At 41.8% G+C, this 14,322-nt stretch overlaps 1 protein-coding gene across 2 annotated transcripts in view; it reads left to right on the top strand.

Moving 5' to 3' along the window:
* Positions 1 to 14,005, top strand: part of LOC310993744 (tenascin-like) — a 48,850-nt gene extending 34,845 nt beyond the window's left edge. The window contains exons 8-20 of one of the 2 annotated variants that reach the window (XM_083982200.1): positions 455 to 724; positions 2,095 to 5,295; positions 7,579 to 7,701; positions 8,348 to 8,491; positions 8,611 to 8,730; positions 9,323 to 9,472; positions 9,560 to 9,702; positions 10,288 to 10,417; positions 10,510 to 10,661; positions 10,759 to 10,855; positions 11,432 to 11,587; positions 11,688 to 11,851; positions 12,444 to 14,005. In XM_083982200.1, the coding sequence (XP_083838326.1) occupies positions 455 to 724; positions 2,095 to 5,295; positions 7,579 to 7,701; positions 8,348 to 8,491; positions 8,611 to 8,730; positions 9,323 to 9,472; positions 9,560 to 9,702; positions 10,288 to 10,417; positions 10,510 to 10,661; positions 10,759 to 10,855; positions 11,432 to 11,587; positions 11,688 to 11,851; positions 12,444 to 12,542 (4,949 nt within the window). In that variant the 3' untranslated portion in view covers positions 12,543 to 14,005. The remainder of the gene's footprint in view (positions 1 to 454; positions 725 to 2,094; positions 5,296 to 7,578; positions 7,702 to 8,347; positions 8,492 to 8,610; positions 8,731 to 9,322; positions 9,473 to 9,559; positions 9,703 to 10,287; positions 10,418 to 10,509; positions 10,662 to 10,758; positions 10,856 to 11,431; positions 11,588 to 11,687; positions 11,852 to 12,443) is intronic. The other variant, XM_083982201.1, reaches the window with a different exon arrangement.
* The last annotated feature ends 317 nt before the right edge of the window (positions 14,006 to 14,322 follow it).

Here is a 14,322-nt window from a genome sequence, read left to right as displayed (position 1 = left end):
AAAGTGCTGAGCCAAGTCAACAGAGTATATTTAAAGTTGAATGAGTGTTTGTGTACCTATTTCCCCCCATGGAATCACGCCTAAACATGGATGGATTACCAAATACATGTACCTCGGCTCAGAAGCCTCCCGGCCACTTGGGCCCATGGGTCCGAGAAGTAGAGTTCAGTTAAAATAAATAAAATTACTATAAAGATGAGGGAAAAAAATCTGAATTCAGACCATTCAAACAAAAAACCTAAGAACAAACCCTACCACAAACAGATGCAAAACAAAAGTACAAACAGGAACACAAAATAAGAAACAAATAAGAAGAAAGGGACAAGCTGCAGAGTGATCATAAACAATTAGAAATAGATTAATAAGGATGAAAGTGGCACAGAGAGAGATGCAAACAAAAGACAGACTAAACCTGTGTCTTAGCCATTTTCTTCTTCTGCCTCTCCACTGCCAGTCATCTCCGGTCCCACCAACTTCCGAGTCGTCAAGACAACCACAACATCTGCAGTGGTCCAATGGGAGAAGTCTCAGGGTGAGATTGACAGGTATCATCTGACCATCACGCCCAGCGACGGAGCAGGGAGGAGTGAAGAACTGACCGTTCAACCTGACCAAGACTCTGCCCACATTCAGCGGCTGGAGGCGGGCCGTACGTATGACATCATACTCGTGGCGGAGAAGGGTTCAAGCCAGAGTGAACCAGCAACCACCAAGGCGGTTCCTGGTGAGTAGGACTGACAATGAGATCGATTCAATTCTGTTTTACACTACAGGCTTCTAATGTAACTTTGTCATATCCGTGGAAGGTCATATTGACTAGAGCACCAAGTGTGGATTAATTAACAGTCTAGTATGCACTGTTAATTACCTGCTGTTTGAGTCTGAAAATCCATCTATATATTTGTGAGGTGTTTCTTTCATGGCCCCACTGTGCTTGGAGCTGAGAGCCACATACCAACACATTGTTGTTTTTGTTCCATGTTAATTGTGGAAAATAAGTAAGGTAGGACCATGCATGTCAGCTTGACCAGTAATGTTTTAAGCTTGATGATACAGAAGCATCTGAATCTGTTTCGTAAAATTTTACAAAAGGGTTATCTCACCCTTCATATTGTCTGAAAATGTAAATACCCACCCAACATTATTATTGGAACTGTGCAAGCAAGTTAAAAACAAGTCAAAGAGGCAGATCATATCATAGCATTCAAGGATTCTTCAACCTTCCTTCTGCTGACTGTGAGCAAGTTAGATGTATTCAGGTGAGAACAGCCTTGTTGTTGCTAAGTGGGAGTTAGAGGGACTTTATGTGTCCAGACACCAGTAATAAATGGAACACATCATATAAAATGCATTGCACTGTGGAGAAACGTTACTGTGAAAGTTAATGAAGCAAGAAATATTCCACAAACTGCACAGTTTTCCTGAACTCATTAAATTTCCCTCTCAGCAGTGACACCAAGCGTGTTGAATTCCTCTGTCCAGCTTGAAAATGTTTAACTGTATTTTTTTCCCCCATTTCAGGGCCTGCATGGAGACCACAGCACTGAGTTGTTTGTTTGTTTTTTTTGCACATCATTAATGATCCCATTTACACTGTGTCACTTCATGTGTCTCAGGTAGGTCACACAAAAAAAGTTTAAATGCATCCAAGAAGTGCTTAAAACGGATTGAAATCTGGGATTTGGAGAATTTGAATCAGATGTCAAAATGTGTGGAGATATTCTCAAGCTAGAAAGAAGTTAAAGGGCCAGCACTCGCGAAATGTCCTCTAGGTAGCTTAAATGTAACAGGTGGCAAGGTACAAAGTACAGTACAGTAGTCTTCTTCAGTGTACCTCAAGCTAGACTGTTAATGAACTGCCAAAGGTCAAAAGTTCTTCCTCTCGTGTTTGTCAGTTACCAAATCGCCTCGAAAATGCTCACCTGGATTGCATCTGTAAATGAGACATGTGAAATGACAAGTGTAAATGGGACCAATGAAGATTAAAACTGTTTTTTCTTCCATTTGTTAGCAATGATCTCTTGTTTGTGATTAACAACAGGATACAATAACCTTAATATTGAATCCAAATGCTCACTCCCTTCACGTCTTTAGGAAAGTCAATACCAAAGGTTACCATGGCATCATTAACCAGGCAGGTCACACCAGCACCGGGACAAGATGTTGGTGACATGGACCAAGAATCTAACCAAACACCCAAGGTGCAAGACCAACAGGGGAAGAGGGAGGATGAGAGAGAGACTGGAGGTGTTGACGGACCTAACAGAGGTGCAGCTTCTGTGATTGCAAGAACCAAACCTCTGGTCAACAGGAAAATGGCAATAAATGGCACCAGGCCCAAACTTGCTGAAAGGCCCACATTGTCCGGGAAGCCAAAATTCCCAGGCCCCTTCCGTTTCAACACAACCAGAGTTGTGCCCGAAAGAAGAAAGATTGGTCATGGCCCTTTGAAAAAACCCCTAGCGGGGGAGAACAAGAAAGTACCAGTAGTGCTCAAAAAACCTAAACCAGGTGCCTCTAAAATAGGAAACAGGACAATAGCTTTGACTGTGAATGAACCCAACATTGAAGCATCAAGCACTGAGGGGAGGGATGACAAAAATCCAGCTATAACGTCTGGAACTGATTCAGAAGCAAACAGACAAAGTAGCTTAGAGGAACCAAAAGAGCAACCAGATGTTGGCGTGGATGGCCAAGGAAAGGACACTGATCCAGTGTCTTCAGAGCCAACTGGGGCTTTTCAAAGCAAGGAGAAGAAATGTCTGAACAAAATTAAAGTGACGCACGTCAGATTACCCCTCAAGGACGGAGGCAGTGGGTGTAGAGGGGATGGGACAGTGGTGGGGACTGATGGTACACCCCCCTCTGATCTGATACCCATGTCTGCAGAGACGGAGGTTGACATCACACAAGATCCTCTATATCAACTAGTGAAAGACACATTTAAAAGTATGAACATCACAACCTTTTCTGTTCACCTGTCCAAAGAATCAGGCATCTCACCTGATGCAGATACAGAAAGGATTTTAACAGCACTGAGGCCACTTTCATCATTCTCCTCCTCCCCAGCATCCTCGTCACCCTCACAATCATCACACGACACACAGCCATCACCACCATCATCATCATCACAGCTCCCAGCTGACCAGTCACACTCATCAGAACAATCTTCTTCACCCTCTTTGTCTTTAGCATTCCCTTCACATGTTTCATCCTCATTGACAGAAGCACCATCATCATCACTAACAGATTTAATTTCATCATCACCATCACTTAAAAGTGATGGTGGATCACAATTGCCATCATTGTCTCTAACACCATTGTCACATTCATCATCATCCTTTTCCAGCTCTGATGAATCAGATTTAGTTGGAAACAATGACCAGGATCCTGATAACATCAAAGGCAACACTGACACAGCATCTCCAGAACAAAGACCACAACCACAACCAAATTCACGGGAGAGCAGTGAGCCTCTTTATCGCCACACACCTCCAAAACATGGCTTCACCCGACGTCCACACCCAAACTTGTTGAAGAACAAAACTAGTCTAAATTTCAGAGTTTCTCATCGTCATCCTCTTCCTTTGGACATTATCCCTGGAGGAGAGACAGAGCCTAGACACGTATCCACAGATGTGTTGTTGTCTTCATCTGCTTCAGATGAATCATCTTCAGTTGAGGTAAATACTCCAGTTAGGGATACAAGTGGAGGCAAAGATGTGGAAGCTACAGGAGCATCTTCTGAAGAACAAAACCAGAAAAAGGTTTCAGGCGAAAGAAAACCAATCCCAGTTCGTCGCCCTCTTCCAAACGGTGCATATGTGCGTCGACCCTTCCCAAACAGGCGACCTCTTCAGAACCAAACTCGTCCAAATTCAAGGATCCTCACTCGCCCACCTCAACCTTTACATCCTAAAATAGAGACACAGAAAGTGCCAATATCTCCCACTGAATTTCCAGCGACTTCCTCTCCTCCTGTTTCCAAAGAATCAGACCCAACAGAAGGTACAGACCCAGTAGAGAAGGACAATGAAGACAGATCCCAGATGAGCATCTCCACAATAAGTGTGTCCAATGAAAACAAGACTCTGAGTGGTGGTGGTGGTAGTGGTGTGCCTTCTTCCCATCGCCCAACCACTAGAGGTGGTTTCTTCCGTCGTACCCACCTCTATGGTGGACCTTTCCAAAACAGAACACGTCCAAATCTGAGACCACCTCAACAGCCACACAGAGTCCTGATTCGCAAACCATATCCAGACAGAAAGCCTAATGCAGGCACTGGTATTAGTGTTGGAAGGCAAGTGAGCCAGCGACAAAATGATAGTACCCCTGGAATCCCAGAGAACACTTCAGGGGAGCAGGATGTTCCCAGGCCTACTCAAGAAGTCCAAATTAGAGAAGAGGAAGAACAAAGAACTGAAGAGATAATTCCAAGTGGCCAGATGGATGGTCATGGTATTACCGCCAGACCAGAGATCATTGATTTAGAAAAGAAGAACAGTGCTCCAATCCAAACTACCAAACCTGGGGTGGAAGAAACTAGCACCCCAGATTCTAATATTCACTCTGTCATTCATGATCAGACAGTCAATACAGGTAAAGATGCTGCCCCTACTATTCCAGGTAAACCTGTTATGAAACCAAGTAGCCCTAATTTAAAACCAAGACCAGTCACACCTCCAAGAAGACAACTACCAAAAAGGATTATGACAGGACAAAACCGTACACAGCCAAGAAAATACATCACTGGGAGCCCAAAGAGAGTGGAACCAAAAACAAATATTACCACAAAAACAGTATTAAAAAGTGAAACTCCAATGGAATCAGATATCACTTCTCCAGGAGTCACAAGGGAACCTCTGGATTACGTGGGAGTAAGAAACAAGACCGCAGATGGATTTACACTTGTATGGGACTCACCGGAAGGCAAGTACAAAAACTTTGTTGTGACAAAGAAACAAGTTAGAAAACCTGAAAGACCGAAGCAGGAGGAAAGACAACAAGAGGACAAGGAAGGGAAGCATCAACCAACCAAAGAGCCCGGATCAGGAGGGAACATTGAAGATGAAAACAGGTTACCTGAAAGAGTTGTAACAGAAAGCCCAAGAATACAAAGTCGGACAACAGTCATACCTTCATTAGAAAGTGACAAAACATCCAAAGAAGTTCTTCCTGGTTCAGCTCGCTCCCTCCACTTTGAGGATCTGCCACCTCAGACCGAATACGTCATTACCCTGCTTGGAAAGGGCCCTGGCCTTCTGTCCAGACTGCACAAGCTTGTCATCAGTACAGGTACAAGCCATTGTGACAGTAGATCAACATGAAATACTACTGTACAATGCAACAACATTATTATCAATGTTGTGAAACCTTTACAAACAATTCACTTTCCTCTTGAGCTACCTCAATCAATGTCATTCAGTCACAAAGCTGTTCACGTGTCTGTCATATCTTAATTACACTTCATGTTCAGCTGATTAAAACATTTAATCAATTGTTAACTAATCATCACTTCCCTTGAGTATGACTGGACAAATTTGCTTAGGCTACCAACTAAATGCCTAATTTTCATATTCATTTCAAGAGCTGCTGCTCTTGAAAACTGTAAACTTGTACGTTTTACAGTTCCAGACTTGTCAACCATATGTCTCTCATTTAAACATTGTTTCAGTGACATATAATCTGTTTTTTGTTTGTTGTCAGCTCATATTGATGTTGAAAAATCCCATTCAGATTTTGTGTTTTGTGTTCAGACTGTTTGTGCATTCACTTCTCAGCTTTCATGAATATGTGAGATATTCGTATTCATGAATTAGCAATCATATAGCATTATCAACATATGAAGACACTCAGTTATTTGATGTCAACACTCAGATATAACATCGGTAAAGTGTGCCACCTTAAACTTTCTCTAGTTGGTATTGGCTTTTAGGTGCATGTTAGCATTAATGTCAGTTTCTTTAGCATATGGTGACCTCAGTAAGCTAGCTAGCAATCCTGGAGTTGAGGATTAAACTATACCTCCTGTGCTGATTGGTTCTGAAGTGATTTACATATTGGGTCTTTGGTAGTATGCAAGAAATTAAAGTACGATGATTGGTTTTGTTGGTTTGGTTGGATAATTAGTGAAGAGACAGGCTAATTCTCTGGCCCAAGGGTTTTGGGCTGAAGACAGTTCTCAGGTTTGGCTGAACCCAGCTGAAAAAAGATTATTTATATCCATTGGGTTTCACTTGCAGAGGAAATATGTGGGACTGTAGAACCGAGCAAGATCAATTTGTGTGTCATCTGCGTAATTATGATGGCTGCTTAAGGAAGCATGTAAGTTAAATGTTAAATAGTCCAAAGACTCAGCTGTGGGGAATTCCGCACTTCATGTTGGTCCAATCAGATCCGGTATAATTACTAATTGAGACAAAATTGTTTCCTGTAGTCGTGATTTGAATCACTTTTGAAATCTGTGCAGTATTATTGTGCAGCCAACTGAGTTGACATCAAATGAGAGTTAGAAAAAAAAACAGTAACAACATAACAACACTATTCATTCATTGCTGCTCTGGTCTTCTCTCATTCAGGGTAAGCTAACAACCAGCTTCACTGACACCCCTTCACCTCTCACCCAAACCAGGGTAAGACCACAGCTGGTCTCTGTACATTTGGTCTGTCTTCACCTCTTACATTAAAATGCAAAGTCTACACATTGCAATCCAATTAGAAAAAATGAACAGAATAGCAGATAAATATTAAATGTTGCAAATTTAACAGTTAAATTGACGTGGGCATCAAGAGACATATCTCAACACAGTAAATTGAGAATTTGGGACGTATTTAACATTGTAGATTGTATTACAAAGAAGTGTTTAATTCTTTGTAAGACAAATTTGCAAATTTTGTGTAGTATATTAAGATATTAACAGATTCATTGTTGTTGTTTTTCATTGCAATCTGCCCTCAGAATCATTTCCCTAACTCTATACATGTAGATCTTCACTTTCAGCTCTCTTGTGTGTTGAATTAATATCCAACTATTTGTTGTCATTCCTCCTAAATAATCTTGTGAAATTGTCTCCTCCTCTTCTTTTGGTTTGATGTCACTTACTCCTGCCATGCTTTTATTTTCAGGGTTGAGCGACCAGCTAACTATTAAATGTCACCATTGTCTCCTTTGCTGCTGTGCAGGATCCATCGTCTGCGTTTAATTGTTACACTATGTGTCTGTATATGATTTGTATACTGTATATATGTTTGCACTGTACATATATACACATGCACTCATTGAGGCACTAATAGCAAATGTGTGGATGAATAAATAATAATATACACATTATTTATACTCTTCTTGTGGCCAATGTTGTCTTTTCCCTCCATATATTTTCATGAAACCCAAAGTTATGCTTATTATTTTTTTTACATTTCTTGTTCCTTCAAAACATTTTCTTATTATTCTCATTTACACAGTTGCTTCTATTTCTTCTTTATGTCTCAACTTTTCCTTTTCCTTCTTCCTCTAATTCACTTCCTTCCCCTCCTTCCTTACTTTCATTCACCTCTTACCATGTTATTCTTACCAACCAGGCCCAGAACCGCCAACCAACATAATCTTCAGTGAGTTGACAGAAAACTCTCTGACGGTGTCCTGGACCAAACCAAAGAGTCCTGTCAGTGGTTTCAAAGTCACCTACACCCACACAGAAGAAGGTGAGGGCCTGACTTCATGTTTTATTTGACTTTCATTTTGTTATTCTATTCAACACCTGCTTCCTTGGTAAGCAGTAACGACCAATTAACATTTTTTAAAGCAATGGTTCTCAGAGTCTCTTGAGACCCCCAGGGGTCTTCAAGGGGGTCCCCAACCTTTTCTTGAAATTTTAACACTTTGCTTTTTTTTTTTAGAAATCTTACCACTTTTTTTTCCGGAAATTAATTATCTCTAAAAAATGATGCCACTGGCCCTAATTTGAACGTACATTGACTAAAAAAATAATGTTCTTCAGTCTCCGAACAAATATTTTTGTATTTCTGGTGTTTGCTTCAAAATTTTGTCCAATGGGGGTCCGTGGTCTAATTTGTGTCAATTTAGGGGTCCTTGATGTAAAAAAGTTGAGTACAATTTTTTTTTTTTTTCATTTTAGTTTATTTTGTTGTTATGGCTTAATGGCTCATGGTTTTCATGAGTACAACGGTAGTATGTATACTGTAAAAGTACAATATTTCTCGGAGGTAACAAAACACCTATATGTTTCTGGTAAGATGATAGCTTATCTGTTGTTATGTTGGAGAAATTCACCCAAGACAGCCATGATTATGATAATAATAATGATACAATTTGATCTTGTGTGTGCAGGAGAGCCTGTGTCTGTGTCCCTGGACTCAGAGGAGTCCACCCTCAGCCTGTCACGGCTCAGTCCAGGTTCTACGTATGAGGTCAACGTCATCTCCATCCTTGGACTGGACGAGAGCGATCCAATCAAAGACTCTGCCATGACACGTGAGTGCTGCTGCAGGTTTCCCACCACATCAATATCAATAATTATAGCCTTCTTATACATACAGTATATGATGTAAAGAAATTGAAATGAATATAAGAATACTTTAATCCTCTCTCAGTCCCTGACCCGCCCACCGACCTGCGGGCTGTAAATGTGACCGACACCAAGGCCTTGTTACTGTGGCGCCCAGCATTGGCCGCCATCGATAAGTATGCCATTGTTTATGGCGCAGGTACAGGTATGTGATGGTATTTCTTTCTACTCACCTGTTCAAGTTTTCAGGTTGCGCTTGAACTTTTTAAAGGAGACATATCATGCCCCAAATTGAAATAGTTCCCTGACATGTCTGTTACATGCATCAGCTCTTTTCATCCACTCATAACAGACCTGTTCAGAACGGCTGGTTTCAGTGCCTGTCACTTTAAATGCAAATTAACCACTGGTAGGGGTGGGATTATGCAAATTTGAAAACTAAGAACATCATTGTCAGACAACCGAGGGAACAGCTTGTAAAACCACATGGATTTAAACGTAGGGAGCCTCCAAATTACAGATTCTTTTGTCAATTCTCACATTTTGGGGGCCAGGAGGGAAGCCAAACACCGAAGTATACTGTATACATACACTGTGAAATTTCCATAATATGTCCCCTTTAAAGACTTTCCGAAAGTCAGGAGGAATTCAACTTAATCTGAAATTTTGTAATACTAAAATAGCTAAGTTGCATTTTCAGTTAAACGGCATTGAAATGTTCATAACAAGCTTTTATCCCTTCAAAGAATAATAAAAAAAAGTGTATGCCACCTGAGTAGCTGATTGTGTCCGTCCAGATTCAGAGGTCAGGGTCACGGTGTCTGGAAACGCAGCAGAGCAGCAGCTGAGCGACCTTAAGGAATCCACCACCTACACCGTCACCATCACCAGTCAGCTGGGCAGCCGGCAGAGCTCACCAGCTACCACCACCTTCACTACAACCAGTGGTCAGTACAGAACATGTCACCTCACTCAAGAATCAGACACTTGTTAATGACTCCGAGATGAAAAGTGAAGCTGAAATTACTCTCCAGGCTCCGGGAAGGATGGGGACAGGCCCCGTGATCTCCAAGCCCACGACGTGACCCCTCGCACCGCTCTTTTGACATGGAAACCACCCACAAAACCCGCTCGTGGCTACAAACTGATCTATGAGACTGAGGGTCAAGAAAGGAAGGTAAGATCTTAAACCAACACTAAGGAACTTTTCAACCTTCATATAATATTTTCATAACTTTTGTGATGGTACATCGACTTACAACAGGTTGAATGACACCTCTGTCATGGCCTGAGGGGGTCTGTATCGCCTTCACTGGCACTAAGCAGTTTTGAGGAGCATGGTAGGAACCCGACTCTCACTTAAGTTTCACTTTCACTTTCGCGAGTCACGACAAGGAGGGAGCAGCAATGCGGCACCTTTCCGTCGGATTGCGTATGTGTGTTTACTGTGAAATGATCCGCTGGTAACAGAAACTTAGTTTGGACGTCTTCTGTTAATTTCCATGCACCGGGAGATCAGGATGTTTACGGCGCTACGTGCTAGTGCTCATGGGAAATGGAGTCTTCCTTCAGGCAAAACACTACCGCTTTGGGCCACTGGCGCCGCCAAACTCAACCAAAACTGAAAGTTCTTTAGTACTGCTTTAATTGTTCAAATTGGGTTGAAACCTAAAATTTAATGGAAAAATCCACTCAGTCTACGGCTCTTCTTCATCAAACTCTTCTTCTGTTTGTTTGTTGTTGTTTTTTTTATGTTGGACAGGAAGTGATAGTGGACGCCTCAATGACAGCGTACAACCTGACCAGACTTCACCCTGGATCTAAGTACACAGTGGAACTACAGGTGGAGGGAGGAGGGCAACACTCCCCCATCTCCACAGAGTTCACCACAGGTAAAACAGCTTCCTCCATGTTATTTCATTATTCTCATGATTGTTGAAACTGGTGCCAGCTCATGTTCCTCTTCGTCCTTCCTCTTCATCAGGCACCCTGAGGTTCCCCTACCCCAGCGATTGTTCCCAGGAGTTGCTAAACGGCATCAAGACGTCGGGCGAGGTGGAGATTTTCCCCTATGGGAAACAGGGGAACCCGCTGATGGTTTACTGTGACATGGAGACAGACGGCGGAGGCTGGATGGTACGGTGACATCAGAAACAGTTCATGATCCTCAGCTTCAGGTTAAGTTAAGTTTTTTCCAGTGTGGAACCGGATCTGTCTGGTCTCCTGTCTACAGGTCTTCCAGAGGAGGAAGGACGGCTCGGTGAACTTCTTCAGAGGCTGGAAGGACTACATCCGAGGATTTGGAGATCTGAGTGGGGAGTTGTGGCTTGGTGAGAGACAGCAGGATGCATATCATTCAAGAAGTCCTGATATGATTCCTGAACAATATTTTCCTTTGATATTTTATATAAAAAAATTCAATTTTAACACAAAGAAAATGAGACATGAATGTAAATTAGGAATTTGGTGGTTAGGGGGTTAGGGTTAGGGTAAGGGTTAGGTTTGTAGGAGGGTAAAAATTGTATTGAAAAAATTGAATTGGCACAGGCTCAGGCTGTAACTTAGGGTTAGGGTTAGGGTTAACAATTTTGTAGTGTTAGTTGGAGTTGAATGCTAAGAGGAAGATACTTGCTTTGTGGAGTCAAACAGGAAGCAACTTTCTGCTCTTAAGTGTTTCATCCATCTACAGGAGCCCCATCATCAAGGAACAATCTTCACCTTCATCATGTTCAAACTTTAATTTATTCAGCAGCAGACCTGATTAGAGTTTATCTGGGCTCCTGACCAAAACATTAAAGCCAAAGGGGGGGACTCAGAAATATGAGGATTTTAGGCATGAAGCAAGGTGCACAAATCTATATTGAATCTGAACAACGATTCATGTTTGTCTGCTGCTGCTTCTTCAGGCCTTGATAATCTCCACAACCTGACAACAATGACCAGGATGACTCTGCGTGTTGACCTGCGAGACGGACCCGAGGCAGTGTACGCCAAATACTCGACGTTTGAGGTCGCCAAGAGAAACTACAAGTTGACTGTGGGCGGATACAGCGGCACTGCAGGTGAGATGAAGCACCAAGGAAAATGCAGAAATTTGTATCATGCTGTGATTTTTTTTTTCTTTAGTACCAGTCATAACCACCTGGCTTCTCTCTTTCCCAGGCGACTCTCTCACCTACCATAACAACCGGATCTTCTCCACCAAAGACCGGGACCTGGCACCGTTCATCACCCGCTGTGCCATGTCGTACCGAGGTGGATGGTGGTACAAAAACTGCCACGAGGCAAACCTCAACGGCCTCTACGGCACCGACATCAAACACCAGGTAACTTCTGATCAATGACAGTCATGGTTTTGTTACTGCATCTTCTGAATCTCTGGACTTGGAAGCCACAAACCAAAACATGTCAGTCTAATAGTTGCTGGAGCTCAAAAGACTTATAGGAATAAATGCAGAAGCTGGAAATTATTCAGTATCAGACTGTAACTCTGGAATTAAAACAAGAAAAATTAACAATCATGTAAAATTATCTTTCTCACAAACTTTCTCTTAGTATTTAAAGTGAGAATTTGAAGACATCAAAGTCAAGTTCAAATGTATTGTCATTTACATACAAGTGCTCAAATAAAAGACATGTACCACTACCAATGCTTGACATTGATGCTATGGATCATGAATATGTATGTCCTTAACATTAGAGGATCTTTGTTGTCATGGCTACAAAAATAATAATGTGGAATTAGGATGAATTAGATAGTTGTTTCACATCAGGATCAAACACCAGCATCCATCCGAGTCTCCAACTGTGATCATTGAAACAACCAGACTTCCTCCTTTGAGCCTGTTATAATTAATACGGCCACTAGATGTCGCCAAATGATAAAATGTAACTGGGTTTTGTGTGTGTGTGTTTTAGGGTGTGATCTGGACCAGCTGGAAAGGAAAAGAGCACTCCATCCCATTCACTGAGATGAAGATGAGACCAGCGTCCTTCAGTCCTCCTGTCTTTGGATGAGAGGGAGAGAGACGAGTGTGGCAAACAATGGACTGCTAAAAACACACACATGCATGGACAGCAGTGTGCCGACACATGTGCAAACACACATGTGAACACACAAATACACACAGACACAGAGCAAACTGAACACACACACACTCTCGTTTTAACAGAGCCTCGCTCTCACCTCAGAGGAGATGAAGACGTTTTTTTTTTCATTTGTATAGAGGCAAGTTATCAGTATATTACTGTTGATTGTACAGTTTCCTCTGTTTTATCTTGTGCCCTTTAAAGCAGGGCTGTTCAAGCTATATTTAAAGGGTCAGTTCACCCAAATTACGCAAAAACGTTCCATCACAAACGATTGTAAAGCAGGTTTGTCTGCTTAAACAGTCCTCACCACATTGTGAAGCTGAATCAGGAGCAGCAAACATCTGAGGGTAAGAAGGGACTGGAGCGTGTTATAATTAATGCTTCAGAGTTACCATAATTACCTGTCTCCCAACTATAAGGGTGTCAGCAATACATTCAACTTGTCACTGATACAGAGGTCCCAACAGCCTTTAGTGGCGCAAAAGAACCGATGTGCCAACACAACTGTATCAACCGAATCCAGATGGACATGATTATTTGGATGATTGGTTAAACAGGATTTCCAGTCTATTGGATAATGGATTGATCTTTAAACTTCAAAGATAAACTACAGAAAGCACAAACACTACATCTATCAAGAGTAGTCCTAATCATCTAAGCCAAAAAAGAGTCGACTTCTTCACAAGCTTTAGTCTGATAATCGTCTCTGTGGAGCAGTGAGTTCATCGTGACGCCTCCTGGAGAGGAAACGTAATGAGGCTCCAGAGTCGTGGCCATCGTTTGCATTGTGTTGAGCAGTAATCCATGTTTTGTGTACATGTTGCATTTTGGTATGAATCTGTTTAAGCTTGTCCAACACCAAGTAGATGCTGCTGCAGCTTATTAATAAAAGTTATTTTTACCTCAGCTCAACTTGAAACCTGGTGTCGGCACGACTAAGAAATACATTTTTGCCACAAGTCGTCAACAAAGTCATGAAGAACATGTGTGAAAATGTTTTTGTTTTTTACCAGGACTTGGATGTGAGAGAATGTGGTGCACAGCAGAAAAAGAAAATCCTGTGTTAATACTGTTCAACCAATTAAACAACTACATGTCACTGTCCATTCATTGGTTCGTTCGCACAATTAAAAGCTTCAAGTCAGCCAGTGTGTTCCACTTCCCCTTTTCTCTTGTGAGTGAAGCAGCACTTTTTTTTGTCTTTTTGTGTTGATGAAATTGTCACTTCCTGTCTGTGCATGCAGGCTTTTCACCATGCTTAATGTAAATAAAAAAAGCAACACTACATGCCACATTTTTTTGAAATGGGAAAGGAAATAGTTACACATACAGAAAAATACAGAATTGTTATTACAGTAATTTGTTGACAGCGTCTCAAAAATGTTTAATTTTCATGAACTAATAAAACTGTTTGGTTTTTATGTGGATTTATTTCTGACTTGATGCAGTGGCCCTTCAGTCATAGGTCTGCCTTGTTAGACAATAAATATTCAACAATAATTGCAGTTTCTGATCAAATGTACCTCAAACCAACCCAGACACATGCAGGACCAGGATGTGGATGTGATTTGAAGCCTGTAAACACTCAGCCACACTGGCATCAGTACGGCCCTGGTTTACAGCTCAGCAGCGCCCCCTGCTGCATCTCTGTAACACAATTCAGATACAAGACAGTGCAGTGCTGGACGCATTCAGGTAAGTTGTA

This window comes from Trachurus trachurus (genome assembly GCF_905171665.1).
Source record: "Trachurus trachurus genome assembly, chromosome: 11".
NCBI classification, from domain to species: Eukaryota; Metazoa; Chordata; class Actinopteri; order Carangiformes; family Carangidae; genus Trachurus; species Trachurus trachurus.
Note: the sequence above shows the minus strand (reverse complement) of the source record. Positions and strands in the feature narration are given on the sequence as shown.